Source organism: Archocentrus centrarchus, chromosome 9, assembly GCF_007364275.1.
Source record: "Archocentrus centrarchus isolate MPI-CPG fArcCen1 chromosome 9, fArcCen1, whole genome shotgun sequence".
Classification (NCBI taxonomy): Eukaryota; Metazoa; Chordata; class Actinopteri; order Cichliformes; family Cichlidae; genus Archocentrus; species Archocentrus centrarchus.
The window spans coordinates 21,469,375-21,491,395 of NC_044354.1; the positions used below are offsets into that span (position 1 = coordinate 21,469,375).

Genomic DNA, 22,021 nt, shown 5'->3' on the forward strand with positions numbered 1-22,021 from the left:
GTAAAAACTCTCAGTTGCCCCTAATTGTAGGATTAATTTGTCTCATCACCACTTCTACCTCATATCAGTATGAGAGGAGCAAGGCGAGAATCACAAGAGTTCTAAATCTACCGGCAGTTTTTCAAAACTATGTCTGGAAACTTTATAAAATTGTAGCTGTCAGCTCTTCTTTTCCCCCAGGATGATCACAAACAGCAGAAACCCCCGGAAATGCCCATGCAGTTAGGCTTTAGGGATCCAGCATTGAGATTTGCAGCGAAACCGCAGTGCTGCTCCGAGACTAAACAGCCAGATGCCCCCAACCGTCCCCCGCCCCTACCCATCCTCCTCCCTTCCTCACAAAAAACACGCACAACCACGCCTCCGGAGGCACGCGCACAAGCGCAGGCTCAGACACACCTCCTCCTCCTCCATCACTGGCAAACGTACAAACACACATAAGCGAGTGTGAGAGCGGCGCTGGGTGAAGCGCACAGCATGTAAAAGGCAGCATGAAGGACGAGTGTTCGGCTCCGGGAGGCGCACAGCAGGTGCAGCAGGGCTAAAGCCGTACCCACTCGGAGAACAGGCTGCCGCTTCACCATGTCCACCGCATGCCATGTACTCACTGGCGAGACGGTAAGGCCTGTCGTTTACTCTCGAAATCTTAAACGCACAAACTTATTCGAACTCCTTCTCTTTAGCGTTCTCCGTCCTGATTTGAACCCGTGGTTGATTCTTTTTATTTATTATAAATATATATTTTTTGCCCCAATTATGTCATTACGGACGCAAAGGCGCTAGGTCAGTCACAAAGGATGGAGGGCCGTTCGTGCCGCAGCACCAAAATAAAAAGATGTGCCCAAGAGCATCAGAGCAAATATTTGATAAGGCTTCAAGGCTGAATGCGCCTCGGTTTGGGCGCGGGAGGTTTCAGGCAGATCTGCATCACATTATGATTCCCGGTAAAAGGAAAGAATACAGTCTTTAAAGTTGGTTTTAGTTAGTCTTTTATATAGAAAACAAATGAATATGATCTCAGATTACGATTGGACTGCATACCGAACCTTTAGCCTTACAGAAAAAAAAGTATAGCCTAGTACTATACAATACAGCCCTTGGCACTATGAATAGGCTGTTATGTAATATCATTGTTGCATCCATTGATATAAAGTTGCACAGCCGACACAGATAGATTTGCCCACACGCATGTTCGCATCGATTATCAGATTCTTTTTTTCAGACTGAGATTTTGCCCTCAGTGAACAACTGCAGGAGCATTTAATGGATTCTTTGCTTTGTGCTGTAGCCATGGAGACAGTATGTGGCATGTGGTTTTATACTCGTGCTAAAGTGGAGTCTCTATTAAAGGCGAACCTTAGACCATGAAGATAGAGAAAAGAATGCGTGGATTCACTGAGTCAAGATGTCCTGTCCTGAAATTTCAAAAACACAAATCTGCTTTGCCTCTTCACGCATTTCTCCTGGATCAATGTGATACGGAAGCAAAAGTATCTGCAGGAATGATGTTAGCAGGCCCTAAGTTATTGTGGCTTTTGAATGTTGTACTGTTTCTTTAGAGATCTATAAGGTTATTTTTGTAAGGCTCTGTTTCCAGTATCTGGGAACAACATAATTTGATGAGCTCTGTTATTCATATTCATTAACATAAAAGCTGTTTGAGACAGACCATGGCAGTGAAATGCTCATTGAATCTTAATAATAATAATAATAATAGGAGTATTATAATAATATAACTAGAGCTCAACAAGGCTGTCATTATTGCAATCCTCTCCTTAAAGTATTTGTTTTTAGATTTGTAAGTATAGAAAGATTGAAAGCTAGGTTGAACTTTTTTTTTCCTGTTTAGAGGCACATCTCACCATCGTCAGACAGATCAGTGATCCCACTCATGCTAGAAGAGCTGAGAAACGTATGGTATCTGACAAACTTTTCTCTTCACTACAGAATATTTCTTTTTACTACTGAGCAACAAAAAAAGATATGTAGAGTAACTCAGCTAATAAGCACTCATACTAAATGCAGTAGTTTTACTATGAAGGGGTTCATATGGTCAAACATCAAGAAATATGCAGGTAAACTCCTAAACTTGATTGGTTGTTGATTACCAGTTGATTTTCTGGTCTGTAAATCTAGAATCCACATTTTGAATTAGAATATATAACACAACTGTGGCTATTTCTGTATTTCAAAAGCAGGAAAATGGCCATATTTGTTCCTTACAATATGGCAATAAACTTAACAAACTGCGCACATCAGTGAATAACGCTGTTATTCACTGATGTGCGTGTCGGGCTTGGTTGTGAGCAGACGTGATATTTAGGTGTGTTGTAGAGACATGACAGAGATGGCTAGTCAGGCCTCCCTCGTCATGATGAACAGATGGTAACTCAGGGTTGGCTTGTGGGTGAGTGCCAACAAGAAAGCCCATGTGTGTGTGACACATAAAAACCCATTGTTGGAACATTTTGTCCATAATATTCTTCAGAGTCCTAAAAAACAAACAAACAAAACAAAAGAAAAACCAAACGCTGCAGAGATTCATCAAAGTTGTCTGTGTGTAATTTATTGGAGAATATTCAGAGCAGCTTTATTTACATAGTCATGCTAACATAGTACTTGCTGCAGAAATGTTATTTCGTTCTTTGAGACATAAGCATAAACACTGCTGTATTTAATATATATATTTAGTATTACTGTTTACAACAATTAATCTTAGTAATTAGTGAGTTTTAAGTTGCTCACATATTTTAAGTGGGGGCTTTTCTTCTTCTTTTAACTTAGTCATTAAGCAGCTATGCCTGCTAAATTTATACCCTTACAGGTATTGTAAGTTTACATGGAAAATACATATACATTTTGTGTATTAAAATTATTTTAAATAGAGTATATTAAGAAACGTGGTTCATGGATTTAGTGTTTTATAGGGTTTTACAGTAATGTATTGATTTTCGAAAACTATGCTTTCTGTACTTGTGAAAGAAAGCTAGCAAAACTTATTGTACTTACTGCACAATTAATAAACATGTTGAGTTACATTTTAAAATGATAATTTATATCAACTCTTGAAAATGCAAAAGAGTTGATCCTGAACTGGATAAGCGGAAGAAAATGGATTAATGGATGGATGGATGGATGGATATGAAGATTTCTTGACCTAAATTTGAAACTGATTGTAAAGGAGTTCTTAATCCTGGGAAAGGGTTCTTGATTTCGGAGCTTAACGGGCTGTCAAATAGACCAGACCACCACAGGGTTTATATTTTAAATGTTATAGCTCCATTCTTCTGTCATCCTGTAATTCTCAAATCCTTATCAGCGTTAGCGTTCATAATAGTCTCCCAACATCTGCAGTCTCATGAGGAGCTGTAAGGGCAACACCAACTGCCAGACTGAGCTGGAGGTAGTTCTTAGCCAGCAGAGCATATAAGCCATAGCGAAGTCTTCTCCAGAGTTTTTGACTGAAGACAATTTGCACACATAGCGCCATGCATATATTTAAACTAAGAAAATCCCTTTAAGGCTCAAACAAACTGCTTGTATTTCGAATGCATCCCACTCATTCAGCAGAACCTTTAGTACCATGCTAGGAACTGCATCCATTGCTTGCACTAAACTTCAAGATATGCAGTTAGATATACAGTAGTTGTTTTGCCACAATATGAACAACAAGCAGCAAAACATTTTCTATTTATAGAAAGTAAAGAATAATACCAATGACTGTATCATGTCTAAAATGCTTAAAGAAACATGGGAGGCAGCCTTGTTTAAAAAAAAAACATTGTCCATATTGAAGATGTGCATAAAAAAATTGAGTTCACAAGTCTACAAAATAAGCCAACTGCAAAACTATTACAAATAGCTGAAAAGGTTGATAGCAATTCCAATAGATGAACACATTTCATATCTTTTTAAAAGTATGTACAAAAATAGCTTATATATAAAAGTGGCTTTAGAACTTCTGAGTGGTCTGTTTTTAAACTGAACTAATTCCTATTCAGCATCACTGCTCCCCCGCCTTCAGAGCCAACGTCTACACACATGCAGTTTACCCCAGTTACACATAGGTATCAGAATTTTTTTTAACTAGAGATGTTCAGGTGATTGCATTATTCATAAGCTTGATGGTTTTTTTCAGCGTTTTTTCTCAAAATATCAGCTTACACAGTTTGGGACAAATAATAATTGAAGTTGATTAGTCTAAGGGGGTTATGGTTGGTAAGAAGTTGAAATAGCTTATGAAAGAGTTCTATTCATGAAAGAAAATACCAAAGTTGAATTTTTTCCCAGAAAAGATAACATCTCAAGAATGAAAAAAACAAAAGCATCTCATTTTTCACACTGATTTATGATATTTGGATAAATCAAGAATGTGAAATTTGAACTCTCTATAATAACTTGAATTGTATAAGCTGAAAACCTTTGTGCGGTGTACCTGAGTAGTATATTATTCACCCAGCTTCATCTCTCACTGTATCTGTAAAATCTGCCTTCAACTCATGCCCCTCAGAGGTTCTAATTTTGGCATCTTTGTGAACACCAAGAGCCGTGAGTCCATATCTGTCCTGGATATGAGTAATTCTGATAAGATTTTAGGATCAGAAGGTCATCCCAGTGCTAGTTAGTGGGCAAGATAACATGGGAAAAGAAAGTAAATGAAATGTCTATTTTGGAAATAACAAAATGAGTGGGATGTAGGCAAATTAAAGTCTGAGGCAGATCTGAGTAGGTAGAAAAAGTGCCATCTTTGTAGAGATCTCTGAATGGCTTGATGCATTGACTATGCTTTTGTGTGGAAGTGGAAGGACAGAGATGGTTATATTTTAGAAATTTTATCCATTGTCATCAGTGGATCTGGAAGCAGGTTCATACTCTGGGGAGCTAAAAATCCTGTAATGCTAATTATTCATCCTCTGGACTCATATTTTTTTCTTCAGCTTGACTAGTTCTTTAAGCAAATGTTCCACTTTGGTTCTAAGGCTAACAATATCGTTGCTACAGGTCATCAAAGACTGCTCCATTTCTGCTATATTGCCCCTGAGACTGGTGAAATGTATTTGCATAGTTCATTTTCTGAGGGATAATTCTGCTTTCAGAGACATTTCGGTCTTAAAAAAATTGGGGTTGTCCCTCAAAGCTACCTTCTTTATTAGCTGCAGCAGAAGGCGGCATGCCTTTAGTGGTCAAGTGGAACCGCTGTGGGGCAAGAGGGCATCATGTGCAGGCCACAAGTGGGACTGTGAAGCGATTTCTCCTTCATTAGCCCTCAGTGGGATTTTAGCATTTGATAACTAAATTAACTGCGTTAAATAAGAGTTATGTAAACAGGACTGCTGTTGCCTCTAACTGTGGAGTCACTCCTCACTTCTCAAGTTCAGCGCGTTGACCTTTACTTTTCCAACAAGCTTTAGGCACTGCAAGTACACAAAAAGAAAGCAGAGTGAAAATGTGCTTGAACAAACTTTACTGCAAGCTCCCACTGTCAGAAGCTGGTGCCTTGCTCATCAGCTTCTCAGCTAGTTGAAGACCTCCTGTATCAATCTGGTGGCATGTCACAGATTGATACAGATGGTGGTAGGTGGTAGCCTTTAAATAGCTTTACTCATTTAGGTTCATTCTTTAGTCAGAATACAAAACAGTAAAATGACCACAGTAATAAAACCAACAATAAAAGTGCACAACAAAAGCATTAAATAATCTAAACAATCTACTCTTGCTACAAAGTTTGGAAGAATCGATCCAGATTTTGTCGAATGATTCTTCCAAACTTTATGGCACCAATACAGTACACTATACACTGCTTCCAGGACAATAGTGTAATATATTGAAACCACTTAAAAGAGTCTCAGTGGGTGTGTTGTCTGTTCACCAGTAAGAGTTTTTAAAAAAAAATCTTATCATGCTTGACATTAAAACTTGCTTGGACCTCTGATATACCACCCAGCACTAACTAAATATAGACTGTTCTTCTAAATAGAGCTCGAACAATATAGGATTTTTAATACCAGCATCAAAATTTGATCATTTAAAAATTCGATACATTGGTGGATATTTATTTTTCATTATTCTTATTTATCTTTCAGCTCCAGAAAACATACACAGATTTCACTAACATTTGTTATGTGCAGTTATTTATGAGTTCTTGCTAAGTTAATATGACAGCACAGTTTTAAAATAACCTTGTTTTATTGTCAGAACTAGTCCTGGATTAGCTGTCATAAATGCCCATACCAATATATTGGCAAATTGCTAACATTAACTGATGTATTGGTTGTGCTCTATTTCTAAAGATTTACCTTATCAATGGCTTACAAATGTTTATAAATGGATATCTGTCATTGTTTTCATCTGTCATTGGACTGTTGTTACTTTTCATATGTGAGTGAGAGCACAGAAACAGTGAGCAGTGAATATGTAACTTAAGCTGGCTTTGTAGCAGAGGGGTGCTCTGTGTGTTTTTGGAACAGATGAGAAGAGGAAGTGGGTAGTGGGCAACTTTTGAGGTGGGTTGTAGGCTGCCCACCCAATCAGAAGTTAGAAACAGTTTTATTTTCTTATTGGCTGAAAAACTTTTCTTTTTAAATAAACTTTTGATTGGGTTGGCAATGCACACTTTTGGATGGGTTGAGCACATTCCTGCCTGCAGCAACCACCAACATGGGTCCATAAGCCTTCCTATGGCAGAGAAAACAATAACATTGATTTTGCTCCATCTCTTTTCTTTCCACAGGCTGTGTTGATGTTGAATCACACTGGATGGAGAGCATTGAAGTTTCTTTAAGATGACACGAACACATCCCCCTGATATACTGGCATCAACACTATATCAGGACATTAATCTAAATCCCATCACTGACCACTCCATTTCTCTACACTCCTCCCAGCAATGTGACTTGAAAATGATCGATAAATCAGAAATCATCAACAAAAGACACTGCCGTAGTTTTGACTTTATTGAGTCACTGGATGACCCACAGACCTTCTCTTCCTCGATGGAGTATCCTTACAAAAGGCCCGAGCATCAGACATTAAACAAAGATCTTGCATGGAATGGACTGGATCAGCCGGGGCATCTTCGCTTTTCTTCTCCTGATCTGTTTAACACCAGGCAGTTCCAGCAGCACAGCACCCAAGACAAAACCAGCAATCTTACATGGTCAGATTCAAAAAAGAGATCAAGGTCTAAAAGTGCACCCAGAATTAAGTCTACTCTCACTCCTGTACCCATTTCAGTATCTCCTCCAGGGACCAGGAAGGGGAGGGATGCCCCTCAGGTTGCATCAGATACCTTGAAGACTTCTGAAACAGCACGAGACTCCTACTCGTCAAACAGGCCTTTTTTGAATGAGGTGCACCCTATCAAACTGCAGCCTCATGCTCCCCTCTATGTATCAGACTGTTTTGAGGAGGACAAATCAGATAAACCCGCCGTAACCCCCCACGTTAGGTGCCGGGTGGACATTAAGCCAGATGCTGCTGTACTGCAGCACACATCAAGGCAGGTTCCCGGCGTACGACCTGAGCACCTTTGGCAGAGATACTCTCAGGCCAGTAGCAGCAGAGGGTTGTATGTGCCTCGGCAGATGGTCTCCTCACCGACGCCCACTCCAAGTGACTGCTATAGTGGAGATTTTAGACAAGGATACCACTACACCACCAGTATGTCTCCCATCTCTTACCACCATCTAGACATGCACAGAATGCCATCACCAACAGCACCATATCTGACTCAAGAACAAAGAGCTTATTCAAATCCTAACATACCAACCAAGTTTTTCTATACAGAGGATGCAGTTCGTTATCCAATGCATCCCTACTCTAGAGCTTACTTTCAGGATGATCGGTCCAGTCTAACCAGTCATGGTAGTACAGTGACCAGTCAGTATGATCCAAGGACTCGATGGGTTCACACCCTTCCTGTCAGGTCATATTATGCAGACAACTTTCCCAGAGAGCCTGCACATTCTGTATATAGCAGGCCTTACTCCACAAGTGAGGCAGGTTCATACTTTTCTCAGACTCCGCTGTCTAGAGCTTACTATGGAGAGGACAACCGTTTCAATCCATATCATATGAGTGGCTCTAGGTTCTTTTATTCCAAACCATTTAGCTCTCCTATGGAGCAGTACTTTCCATCAAGGCCATATCATACAGAGGGTCGTCGACGCCCTCGAATGTCGCAGGCCTTTTCAGATGACTGGTATCGTTCAAGCATATCTGGTTACTCTAATCAGTCCTCTCAGCACACACCACCAGGAGTAAGGCAAGACACCAGTATACCCCCGTGGTTTACCAATAGCTGTACAGACACAAGTCGCCTAGGAGCAGAAATCAAAAATCATTCAAAGTCTTGGGACAATATTCTGTATCCACGTCATGACAGAGACCAATCAGTGCCACGTGGACGAAGTTATGAAAACTTGTTTTACCAAGCAAGGAATGGAACACCCTCTGATGTTACATCTCAACCTGTCATTCTTAACCTTTCAAGTTCACCGAGGCGCTACGCTGCCCTGTCAGTGTCTGAAAACTCTTTAGAGAGGGGTTCAAGCAATCTGTGGAAGAACAGCAAGAGTGGACACTGGTTTGTAACTCCAGAGATCACCATAACAGACAATGACCTGTGTGCAGGCAACAGCCGGCGACGTGATGTCCACTCAGTCAGCTGGGATACACTGGATGATGAAAAAACACCATCTGCAAGAGTAGTGCATCCAAAGCAGCCATCAAACGTAACAGACATTGCCAAAGATAGGAAACATAACAACTTCTCGCTGCAGCAGAGCCTGGAACAGCTGGACGAACTCCTAGCTGATTTGGTTGTTGACTACAAACCACCAACTAGCAGGAAGTCTGGTGAAGACCTTTTAGACCAGCTAAAACAACTAATCACTGAAGATGATGAGAAAGACAGGGGATCGTCTGGACACAAGAACGTAGGATGTCTGAACACACAGCTCCCCTCCTCCAAATCCAGCCCTGACACCATCAAAGACCCTGATAGTGGGTGTGATGCTTTACAAAGAAGTGCAGAAGAGTGTTCTCCAGATCACAGCACAGATGAAGATGACACTATGGTGTGTGCTAATAAGAAGTGCAATCGGATTGAGAGTATGTTCAATGCCTGTCTGTACTTCAAGTCATGTCACAGTTGCTACACCTTCTACTGCTCACGAAATTGTCGCAGGGATGACTGGGAGACGCATAAAGAGACATGCCTGTATGGTCGTGTCAGCAGTGTGTGTCGACACACTCTTAAGTTCTGCAGAGAGAATTCAGAGATCCACAAAGCCTTCTCACGGGTTGCTAAAGCTGGCTACCTCTCCAGAGGGAGAGGTGTCCTCTTTCTGGGATTTGCTAATCCAGAGACAGCTGACAACTTCCTGCAGGTTGGGCTTGAGAGTCTCCTCATGTCTCCCACGTACTTATCTCTCAGAGAGCTGGATGGCTTCAAGGACAACCTAGGAGAATACTGCAAGGAACTGCAGCAAGCTGGTCATGAGTATGACCCCAGTGAATGTTTCCTTTTGAATGTATCCATCGCTGTTGGTGAACTAGTGCCTAACAGACCTTCGCCGAGGGTCCAAACACCAACGGTTCGAAAATATGCAAAGGTGTCCTTAGCCTCTTCAAGCCCTGACAAAAAGGTACTCAAGAAGGAGAGTGAAATGGAAACTCTCATCCTCACTCCCCCTCCAGGCACACCAGACATTGACAAGGAGGGGGAGGAGGGGAGAAAAGCTCGAGAGGTGTGCTTTGTCAATATCCAGCGTGAGCTCAGGACCAGAGGAGTCTTCCTTCGTCACGAGTACCCCAAAATCTATAATCAGCTGTGTGAGTTTGTGGAGAGCAACAAAAGGTTCACTCCTACTACTATTTACCCAATAGATAAGAGAACAGGGAAACAGTTCATGTGCATGATCATGGCTGCATCTGAGCCAAGAACATTAGACTGGGTGGGTACCCCCCATCTCTTGGATGATATCATATAGGATAGCACTAAATAGTAAAGATAATGATGTCAGCTAAACTAAATGTATATACTGAAAATACATTGTGTGATTTAGCAAACTAAATATTGATTTCGACATAGATGTATATACAGTAAGACCAGCCTCTCTCTCTCTCTCTCTCTCTCTCTCTCTCTCTCTCTCTCTCTCTCTCTCTCTCTCACTTCTGTCTGTTACCACAGATACACAAAACTCACACACATACATACCAGTAAACACACACTTGTGACATGTTGTTTTTTTGGCTTGTTTTGATCCCGTTGCCCACGGAACAGTTAAACAGTCAATAGCCTGCATGTAGACTTGGCAAACTCCAGTTATCCAGGTGTTTAAGATGTGAACATGTATGATTGTGCAGTTTCTGCAGACAATTTATGAAGCACACAGTATTTATTAAGTGCACATTTCATTGCCTACACATAATAGTGTGCAAAGCCAGGTTTCATATCGTAACAGTCGTCCACTATTAATTTCTCCAACAAATGTTAAATCATATATTTATATCTTGTTACAGTGGTTGTAAGATTACAACTGTTGTTTATTAGTATTTAAGTAATATTTCCTTGATATGCTGTAGATGTGTGGGTTTTTTTTTTATTATATTAGTTATTGTTTCAGATTTGAAGGAGTACAATCAGACCACCCATTGTTTTCCCACTTCATTCAGGATTTAGTTGGAAGTTATTTCATCTTGTGAAAAGACTTGATGTCATTGTATAAATTGCTTTGTTTGAAAGTGGCCTTCAGTCGAAAACAAAACAAACAAAAAAAAAAAATGCATTTGACACAAAGCAATGTATAGGGTTAGCTATTTCTAAAGGCTTTACAGCTGTAGAGTTAGGTTGTTTAAACTACCATTGTAAATGAATAATTATTTTGCTCAAAGCATGGTATTTATATTTAAGGTATTTTAATATTGATATTACTTATGATTAAATTTATTATGTTAATGAGATACCATTTGATGCATAGAAATGTAAGAGGTATATTATATATATTGAATATTAGATCATTTGAACATCATGAACTTGAGACCTTATTGTAACTAATGCCACAGTCTGTTCCTAATTAAATCATATGCAATAAAAGAGCAACCTTAACATCTATATTGTAAAATCCTATTTTATTATAAATACTGAATAATTCCTTTGAGCCAAGAGCTGCAGAGCCTATTTGCACTTAACATAAATTACAAGTTAAGAATGTTCCTAACAACGCTGCATCACTGACCCCAAATCATAAGCCTGCTTCCAATGCCATTGTTGACTAATCTAAGGTTGCCCTTTTACTTGATGATATCTTTGTGCAAGACCTTCCTCAAGTTTCTATTTTGTGATGTTTATAACATATATATGACTCTATAATAAATGGAAGTAAACAAGTGACCTCGTGGCTTTGAATTTCTCTCTTCTTCTTCATATAAAGGCACTGGTAAAGAGGGTTTAAATACACAACTCATTACACTGACCCCCTGAAGACCCAAGTCCCTTTAAATAGAAATATAAGATTTAGATTATGACGATGCATGGGAATTCAGCTGTAGTGTAATTTGAATGTGCTAGGACATATCTGATGTGCTTTGCTGCGTCGCTTAGTCAAAGTGTTACCTTCTGTGTGATTAGAACTCCATCTTGTGGAGAAATGTATGTATTACACCACCAAATCTATCTATCTGCATGCTGTATTACTGCAGTACAGTTTCAGGAGAGAAAGTTAAGATAAATTACTTTTTCTTTTGTCCTTTTTTACAGTAGTGTTGAATATGAATGCAAAAATACTGCATCTCTAAATATTCCAAAGAAATTATATTCTAATTGAGTTACTGGTAAGTCTGCACTGACAGTGTTAGCATAACAACTTTTTTTTCTCTTTATAAAATATTTTTTGTCACTGATAGATAATAACACTATAACAACTTAGCACTGTGTGGCATCCACATCCAGCAAAGTTGCAACATCTGGAAACCTCGTAAGAACAAGCCAAGTTCCATCCGTCCATTCTCTTCCGCTTATCCGGGGCCGGGTCACGGGGGCAGGAGCCTAAGCAAAGAAGCCCAGGCTTCCCTCTCCCCAGCCACCTCCTCCAGCTCATCCGGAGGGACCCCAAGGCGTTCCCAGGCCAGCCGAGAGATATAATCTCTCCAGCGTGTCCTGGGTCTACCACGGGGCCTCTTCCCGGTGGGGCATGCCCGGAACACCTCACCTAAGAGGCGGCCAGGAGGCATCCTAATCAGATGCCCGAGCCACCTCAACTGGCTCCTTTCGATGTGGAGGAGCAGCGGCTCTACTCTGAGCCCCTCCCGGATGGCCGCACTCCTCACCTTATCTCTAAGGGAGAGGCCAGCCACCCTTCGAAGGAAACTCATTTCTGCTGCTTGTATTCGCGATCTTATTCTTTCGGTCACTACCCAAAGCTCGTGGCCATAGGTGAGGGTAGGAACGTAGATCGACCAGTAAATCGAGAGCTTCGCTTTTACACTAAGCTCTCTCTTCACCACGACAGACCGGTGCAGCGTCCGCATCACTGCAGAGGCAGCCCCGATCCGTCTGTCGATCTCCCGCTCCCTTCTCCCATCACTCGTGAACAAGACCCCGAGATACTTGAACTCCTCCACATGGGGTAAGAACTCGTTCCTTAGCCGGAGAGAGCACTCCACCCTTTTTCCGGCTGAGGACCATGGCCTCAGACTTAGAGGTGCTGATTCTCATACCGGCCGCTTCCCACTCGGCTGCGAACCGTTCCACTGCGAGCTGTAGGCCACCCCCTGATGAAGCCAACAGAACCGCATCATCCGCAAAAAGCAGAGATGAGACTCTGAGGCCACCGAGGAAGAAGCCTTCCGCCACCTGGCTACGCCTAGAAATTCTGTCCATAAAAATTATGAACAGAATCGGTGACAAAGGGCAGCCCTGACGGAGTCCAACACCCACAGGAAACAAATCCCACTTATTACCGGCTATACGGACCAAGCTCTCACTGCGGTTGTAAAAAGACTGAACAAGCCAAGTTGTAAAGAATATTCAAAATCATATTGTGTTTGTCTAGCATTGCACTACAAAAAACAAAAACATTAAAATATGAGTACAGAAGCAAACACAGCAGTTGCATCAATCTGTAGACATTACACTGACTTAATTTCCTGGAAACCTAACCTGACCCTAATGCCTACAGCTAGTAGCATTATTAATTTTGGTATGGGGACTTGCTATTTTTCCCCAAAAGGAAGGTCACTCCCTAGGCTGTGGTTGTTTTTATATTCCACAGCATGAGTGATACATACACAACATGCACAGGAATGCCAATAATATTTTAGCTTTCCCTCAGATATAAAATCCAGAGAGGATAAGTTGATGCTGTTTCCAGAGCCTTGCTCTGATTACACTTTTTCTCTGTTCGCTTTGTCTTGTTTCTCACAAATGCTCGCACAAGTCATCAAAGCAACATGTAACATTTTTCATTTCGTTACTTCTGTGCAACCTAAAGCACGTTTGTCGTTCTTTGTTACCAGCTGCAAATGTTTTAGCACATAAAGACTAAGCCCTGCTGTCAACAGTTTGAACAACTAATGGTTCAAATTGTAGACAGCCCTGTTTTTTTGTGGTCAAAGTAGGCTACATTCTTTAGCATTATTTTATAGTGTAAGTCACCATGCCAGAGCTGGGGTCACATTCATGCACACTAAATATTTGCAAGTAGATCAAAACATGTCTCAGAAATGAATTTATCCTTCTGGGGCTGACAAAAAACCAAAGAACCAAAAAACGGAGGAAGGAGAAAAGCAGCAAGATAGGGGCCTGATTCCATGATTAATTACATATTAATTACTCAATCATTCACTATGAATGACATCAGTTAAACTGAAGGGTCAAACATTTAGTTCAGTCAAGGTGTGCTGCGCTTAGGTGATGATTTATGGAAACCACAGGCATTTGGGTTGGTAGCCTACTGTTAGCACTCTAGTCGGTTTCTGTTTAATTTAGTTAATATTGTCCTTACATTTGCACTGTTATGTAAAAAAAAATTATATTCGGGCCTATGTTAAATTCTTTGTGACTGTTCTGCCCTTTTGCACATTTCAAAAATATTAAAACTGTTAACTTGTTTTAAAAATTCATTGCCTGCTGGATTATTTGAATTCTTTCTTTCTTACAATAGTAAGCCATAATAATGGTTGTGTTAGATTATAATGCACAAAGGATCAAGCATGGACAATATATAGTTAATAGTGGTGGTGCTGAGGTGGGTGGTTGGTGATGAGTTTTACTGGGGGTGGGGGCCTCAAAAATCAAATTCTGCTCAAGGCCCCATAAAACCCCAGGTAAGCTCTGTGAGTTCATGGTTTCTTTTCGAGATAGAACATAGAAAACATATCAGATATTTAAACTGAGAAATTTTACAATTTTATGAAAAATATTAGCTCATTTTGAGTTTGATGGCAGAAACACATCTCAAAAAAGTTAGGACACGGGCACCATTTTATTATGTGTAAATGATGTTTTTGTAAAGCACTTTGTAACACTGATTTTGGTAAGTATCATAAAAACAATTTTGATTGCTGCTATTAATATTATTGCGAGCCGACTAATGAAAAAGCTTGGCTAATTCATCCAAACCCCTGGGGTTGATCTGACTGGTAAATCAGACTAACATTCGCCTGGTTGCTTCTTAATGTTATAGGATGCAAAATGTGATCTAAGTGGATGTTTTCAGTACTCAATGTGCTGATGTCCTTCATTTATTATTATTTTTATTATTATTATTATTTTGTCAGTATTGTTAGTCATGCTCATCATTTTCTCCTCTATATATTTCTAAAAAACCTACATGACTATCACTGCTATGGATAAACATAATGTGATATCAGGTACATATTTTTTATATGACACTGGCAAGAAAAAGATTCCTGTTGAATGGAAGAACTGACAAGAAGCAGAAAATTGCTTCGCAGGTGATAAGTTCCATGATATTAACTTAGGTATTACATCAGAACATGTTTTTCTACCAACAGGAGAGGAGTTTGCTCCTCTGCAAACTTTCAAGAGAAAATATGAATATTAAATATTAAAAAAAAAAAAAAACAGCAACTGAGTGAAATAAATCAAATCTCAGTATCATTTGTTAAATAAAACTGATGCTTTTTGGAAACTATCCATTCTGTTTAAAACGCCTCAACAGCGACATCTGCAGGTTATAGGGGGGATGGCAATCTGTATGAGCGTTGCCTGCCTCAGCACTAGAACATAAAAAACTCCTAAAACAAATCAAAACAAAACAAAAATACAATTTGATATTTTTTCCAATCATCCATAAAAGGGACATTTGGTGTGTGTGTATAAAGAACAAAAACATTTGGCTTATAATTTAAACACAGCTCTACGACAGAAGAAACCCCCTTCTGAAGCTCCTTTGACATAGGGCCACGCCAGGGAAAATTAAAGTATATTACCCAATCCCAAGAAGACCAACTCTGAAGATCCAAAAACCAGGAAGAAAACGAAAACAGCAATTCTTTGCTTTGTTAGGGTCCAGAAAGAAGTCTGGTCATAGCAAGATCTCAGTATTTGTGTGTATTCGTTTTGGTTTAAGAATATGAATAAAAGGAGCGTCCACAGTCTGCAAAACTGATCAGAACCATAAATATCTCCCAACAAGCCCAAATCTGTGTTTTACAATTAAAGGGTAATTTGTACGTACTCTTGTTTTAATAACTAAATGTTTTATTCATTACTCGTTACTCACACTGCAGCATTTGTGAAACAGATGCCTATTATGAAGTCTCATAATAATTTGGTGGATTTATTACTTCTCCCAAAGTTTTTTAATTCCTCTTGACATTCTCAAGAGGAATTAAAATTTTCAGTCAAAATGTACAAATGAGACAAGGGGTAACCACTTGGGTAACTGCAGATATTTGAAAATATGAAAGAAGTGTGCAGAACTATGTAGAAATGTGTTTATCGGGAAAGAAACACAAGTTCCTGCAGCTTTCTAAAAAATGTGATTTTTAGAGTACCTCTGTGGAAATGTCAACTTTTCTGTCACTAGCCTTTACAGAAATATTACACTTGAATAGGACTTCAGGGTTTCAGTTTATTTCTATGTTAAAAAATATGTTATTTGAACAATTACACTTTGTGGAACCATACATTTGACTACTATTTCTATTGTAATCAATTTTATGTAATTCTAAGCACCGCACTGCTCATCCCCACAGTCAAGTACATTCAAGAGCTGTATTTTGAGGTAAAAACATGTTTGTTTGTTTTTTATCATTTAAAATTAATTAATTTAAACGTTTATGCACGGTTTCTATTTTAGAGTGAAATCTGTCTTTAACGGTGCAATGGTTCCCGTTTGCGCATGCGCCTCGCGCAAGTCTCCTCGTGATGACAGTAAATGACAGCAGCGTCCGCTCATGAAGAAGCCAGTGTGGGACCGCTAGCCACCGACAAACACTTCTTGTGACTCGAGAAATCTTATGATCAGCTGTGTTTAGAGAAGCTGGGAACAACTAGCACGGGCTAATTACGTTTGGTAAGTAACTGAATTTATGGTAACACGTATTGTTGTTCTCATTTTCTTCCACCCAGGAGCTTGCAGCCTAAAGCTAAGCTAACGTAGCTATCGGGCTAGCTCATCATTAGCTTGTCCTGCTGGCAAACGTTAGCCGAGTTTAACTTGGTTAACATTAGCAGGCTACTACAAAATTAGCCAGTTCACCAGGCTGCTCTTTGTGGTCGACCTCCAAATCAGTGCATCCACAAGTTCGTCTTTACTGTAAGTAGTGTGACGCTTGGGTGTCCCTTGTTCCAGTTTCCTTCATAGCATTTAGCTGACAAATACTGGTTATATGGTTTAATTGAAAGAATTCTCGGGTCGTCCGGTGGTGAGCTACTACAAGTTAATGTAGCAGACGTTTACATTTATTAACGCAACCCATCTTGATCTCCCGGCTGCTTGGCCAAATCTCAGCAGTGGAAAACAGCATCAAATCAAGGACACTGTAAACACGAACGTGCACGGCAGTTAGGAAATTCAAATGTTTTATTCAGGTTTTGTGTCAGATATGCATTTCACCCACCCACAGTGACGGTGGGAAGGATGCCTAAAGTTGTAGCCTAAAAGCATAGCCACTGAGACATTGTATTTGTAAGGTTAAGGCTTGTGAGGCCTTAGGATATCATAGCATGCCGTCATTTAACACGATTATTCAAACATCGGGTGTGAGCGGTACATCTTTGTCGCCCCGAATAAATCCTTACTCCAGTTTTGTCCAACATTATTATAGTTATTACTCGTAGATTACACGGAATTAAGCCGGTTGATTTAAATTAAAACCCACCTTGCTGGTTGCCAATTGAAAAACGTGAAATTTTTGTACATTTTGTGTGTTATCTCATTCATTTTACAAGATTGAGCTAAATGACAAAAAAGTCAACAAATTACAACCCAGATATACACGTGTTTGGGATGTATAGTAAAGTCTTAGCACCTGGACAAGTGTTAAACAGGTCTGACTGGACTTTATTCCTTAATTTGTTGTAGTACAACGATCTATAGCCATACCTCTAGTGATGTTTACCTCTATTCTTGCTGCATTTAAGTTGCGTTTCTTTAGTTCTTGTCCTTACATGTTAATGAACTGTGTAGTAGTTAAATTGGTTAAATTGGCAGTGAACAGACAGCTTTTTCTTGTTTAGAAAATATTGAGGTTCAGGAAAAAATGCTGGGATAGGTCACCAGTGAACCTCACATATTTGGTGTACATTATCTGCTTGCTGAGCAGTGTAAGAAATTCTCCGAAAGGGAAGTGTGAAGAGGATGTTTGCTCAGGACCACAGATACCTTTTGTGGAAAGTGAAATCCTTTAAATCTATAAATAAAAAAACAATCTGTTCTGTTGGTTTGTGTGTGTGTGTGTGTGTGTGTGTGTGTGTGTGTGTGTGTGTGTGTGTGTGTGTGTGTGCGCGTGCGCACGCTCATGTAGTGGGTGGAGTGGGCTCTGATCCAAACACCTTTACTCTGATGCTGTGTTATTTATTAGAAGCAGGAATCGCAGAACAAGTCACAGTACATTGTCCACGCCAACAGTGGTGTTGTCATACAGCCCCTCTATAAAATTCGTTGCATTTAAAGACAATAATCTGCCATCTGTAATATTTGTGTAACAGAATGTAAAAATACACCTATGGGAAAAAAAAAGCAAAAAAAATTATTTATTCACTATATTGTGGTGTGGCAGTGTATCATTGTTATTATGTAGTTTTGCTAACATATCAGTTCACGGTTTGCTTTCTACACCCTATCTTCTATTTTCCCCGCTGAGTATCATCTTCTTGACTGAAGTCTAGTTAGCTTCTGTTCACCCTAACCTCCTTTATTTAATAAGCACCATCACAGAGTTTTTTGTGTGCTTTGCATTTTCAAAATAATTCTTTTTCATAAGCGAACTTGTGTCTAGACTTGCCCTGGCATTGATAAATAATTAAGGCATTTAGAGGAGATGTGAGTGAACACTCGGTCCTCTCCTGAATCAGGATTCACTGGGTGTCCTGCCATAAATTTTATTCCCACGCGCAGCTTACAGAGTTGAAAATTACGCCTTCCTGCACTGTCTCTTGTTTGGTTTCTGTTCTGCTTTAGAGTTCCTCTGTGTTCTCCATGACTGACTCACCAGGTATGTCTACACTGTGGCTTGTATTGAAGCTCACATGCACATGAGGCTGTGGCAAACTGCAGTAAAACCTCTCTGCTAGACACTTGAAAGCCTAGCTGCTTTTTCACTTTTGTCCAAGCATGTGAGGAATGTGCTTATTCAAGATGAGCGGCTCAGTGGAAATGTGCCATAAGTATACTTGTAAGCCAGTTACCTGTCAGTGTCTACATTCAGATGTGAAATGAATTGAGCAGAGGAAAAATGACCTTTGTCCTTATTATCCTGATCTATTAAGTTACAAAGATCCAAAATGTAGAGCTGTTTGCAGTTCAGTAAGAAATGAACAGGTAGTTGGTTTTCTGATGACGCAGACTGAGTGGATTCTGTTTGGATGCTGGAGTATTAGTATTGTGACTAGTGAAAGGGAAGATTCAAAGGTTTGCTGCAAAGTGACGTTACTGAATGGATTAGCCTTTTTGTAATTACTGGCCAATACTGAAGTTTGGGTACAATTGGCACCTCTTTTAATAATCATTAGTTAATCATTTAGGTAATTTCTAAAGCTCTGCTACTGAGTGCTGTTTGTTTTGTTTTTTGTTTTTTTTAGCCTTTATGGTGATAAGCAGAATATCTGAAGACTTAAGCCATCTTCTTCATTAATATTTGATATTTTATTAATAACAAATTCAGAAATTAGTCAGATGATTGTTCAGTAATGGCAGAAGTCATTATTTGCAGCCTGAGCAAAAATAATAATTCATTTTGCCACCACTCTTTGAAGCAGTCTGAAAATGTCATGATTGGGCCACAGCTAGAAATGATCAAAGCTGTCAAAGAGCCTGGTGTTTCACAATGTTTCTGCTTTTTCATAAACATGATCCATAATGATGATGATGATACATAATAATGTGTTCATAAGTGCTTTTAAATGTTTATGTAGGATTCAAAATCCTAAGTAAGTTGACTTATAGTAAAGGAAAATTATCTATAAAATCAGTAGTAATAAATGATTCATAATTAGCACCATCAAAGTTAAGGTATTTGATTTCCTTGTGAGATTGTGAGATTGCAGCATTATCTCATGTTTCTCACATCATAAGGTGCAGCTGCGCTTTTTACGAAAAAATTTGAACATTAAAAAAAGAAAAAATTATAACTAACACAGTAAAAGGAAATCCACAATCACTGTTAGTCTTGGTTTGCCATGGGAATTGAATTCAAAGCCGATCATTATGTGTTTAAGTCTGCATAACCAATTTGATTTTTCTGGTATATCATCTCTAACGTTGTGGTTGTCTGTTATCTTCCGAGCAATGACGCTGCCCTGCAGTCATTCCCACTCTTTAGGCACTTTTCTCCAGTCTGGTCTCTTTCTCCTCCCAGTGCACGAACTCCTCATTTTAATCTGTTTTTTTTTATGTTAGCAACCAGACACAAAGAGGCTTTTGTGGATAGAATTCAGGAAGAAATCATTCAAATTTCATGCATTCTGCTTGGATTATGTGTTTTGGCAGTGTATGAGTGGAAAAGGAAGAATGATTTGCATTTTCTGCTCAGTAGTGTCTCCCGGAGCTTGTGACAAAGCCTGCTTTTGCCGTTGACATTGGGCTGGAGTGCAAAACACACTGAATGCAAGTGATCATTTCCCTTGTATATAATGTAACCATCATGAACGACTTAGTATCTGGTGTGATCCTAAAGTTCTGGGAATCGGTCCATGAAAATCAAAAACAACATCAAATTTAAATATAGTCAATTTCCCCCTAAAGTCATCTTCTTGTGCATCTTTGGACCACTTTCAGTGCTGCTGGACGCCCTGTTAGGGCTACTTATACTGTGTGCGCTACAATTTCACCAAGGACCTTAAACATGGAGTACAATGAATATTGCACAGTGCGCCACCTCAATATCTATATAATAATCTTTCTTCATTCATTACCTACCCTGCATGTCAAATTTGGCTCCCTGTGACTTCGTCCACTTACATAAAATTAAAATCAAGTTGAAGGGTTGCTTTTTTGCACAGTGTTTATCATAGAGGTGCAAGATCAAGAAAATAGCAAAAGGTCTGAAAGCTATCTGGAGGTGCACAAGAAGAGGCTCTTGAAGGGGAGATCAGCCAAATTTAAACCAGGTATGGCTTTTCTTTTTCTTAGGGACTTACTGCCAGAACTTTGTGATCGCACCCTGTCCGGTTGTTAAGTGATGATGTAGAATTCCATTTCCGGGTCCAAACTGTCCTGTGTTCAGTATGCTGCAATGCTCTGTCCCTCGTTGTTTTAACTGATCCGTATCAAAAAAACACACTCAGCTGTCATTTTACCGATGAGAAAGAGAAGAGGAAATGGCTGCATTTGATAAGGTATGTTACAATCTTCTGTAATAGTGAACGCGTTAGCAGTAGTAATAAATGATTTAGGAGCATTTGGACCCGGAAATGACGTCGGATTTAAAGACCGGATATTAAGCCAAAAAAAAAAAAAACCTACAGTAGAGTAAGTTCAAACCATCAGACTGCTCCTTTATAGGGTCCATTGGCCTACACATGCTTGACAGTCTAACAACATTGTTGCTTTTGCAAGAAAGTTGCAATAACTTCCCAAAAAAGCGACAAACACACTGTTTCTCCATTTTGTTTGAAAAAAGTAAATCCTTGTAGTTTCAGTGTCTTATAGCTTTTTCCAGGAATTTAACCACTCACTTTCACAAAGTTGAGGGATTTACAGGAAAGTGATAAAACGTTACATGTGTAGCAACCAACATTAAATGAAACCAATAGTATCATTTTAATAGACCCTGCCTGGTGAATTCTCACTTCCTCCTACCTCTGTGCCCTTGTCACACATCTGTGACTTAAAATATCAGAAACTTTTGTGTGTGAAAACAGTGTGGTTCCCCTGACAGAACCCTTTTTTTGTTTTGTTTTTTCCTTGTTAATGTGACAGTTAATAAAAGGTTATTTTGAACTTCTATTCAGTTTTAGTTCCCTATAATTTACCAATTTACTCGTTTCCATTTTTGTCACGGTTGTGCTTCAGTTATTTCCCCCCTCTGCCTGAGTGAGCTGTTGAAGATGGTGAAGCCAGACATCCACACTCTGGCCCACCACCTGAAGCAGGAGCGGCTGTACGTGGCGTCAGAGAAGCAGCTGATCCAGAGGCTCAACAGTGATGTGCTGAAGACAGCTGAGAGGCTGTACCGCGCTGCCTGGATCGCCAAGCAGCAGAGGATCAACCTCGATCGTCTCATTCTCACTAGGTCAGACCAATTCCCACGATTCACTCTGGTCTGCAGAATAAGATTCAGATTTTTATAGCTTTATATTTTTATTTCATACCCAAATAGAAATGTAAAC

General features: G+C 39.6%; 2 protein-coding genes across 6 annotated transcripts in view; both read left to right on the top strand.

Annotated features, from left to right (window-relative positions):
• Window positions 1-405: 405 nt before the first annotated feature.
• Window positions 406-11,374, top strand: unm_hu7912 (un-named hu7912). Its single transcript, XM_030736930.1, has 2 exons — window positions 406-618; window positions 6,731-11,374. The coding sequence occupies exon 2, from the start codon at window positions 6,783-6,785 to the stop codon at window positions 9,990-9,992; it is 3,210 nt and encodes a 1,069-aa protein (XP_030592790.1). The 5' UTR covers window positions 406-618; window positions 6,731-6,782; the 3' UTR covers window positions 9,993-11,374.
• Window positions 11,375-16,403: 5,029 nt separating this feature from the next.
• Window positions 16,404-22,021, top strand: part of gapvd1 (GTPase activating protein and VPS9 domains 1) — a 28,102-nt gene continuing 22,484 nt past the window's right edge. For all 5 annotated transcript variants that reach the window (XM_030737225.1, XM_030737226.1, XM_030737227.1 and 2 more), the window contains exons 1-2: window positions 16,404-16,544; window positions 21,705-21,924. In XM_030737225.1, coding sequence (XP_030593085.1) covers window positions 21,740-21,924 — 185 coding nt within the window. In that variant the 5' untranslated portion in view covers window positions 16,404-16,544; window positions 21,705-21,739. The remainder of the gene's footprint in view (window positions 16,545-21,704; window positions 21,925-22,021) is intronic.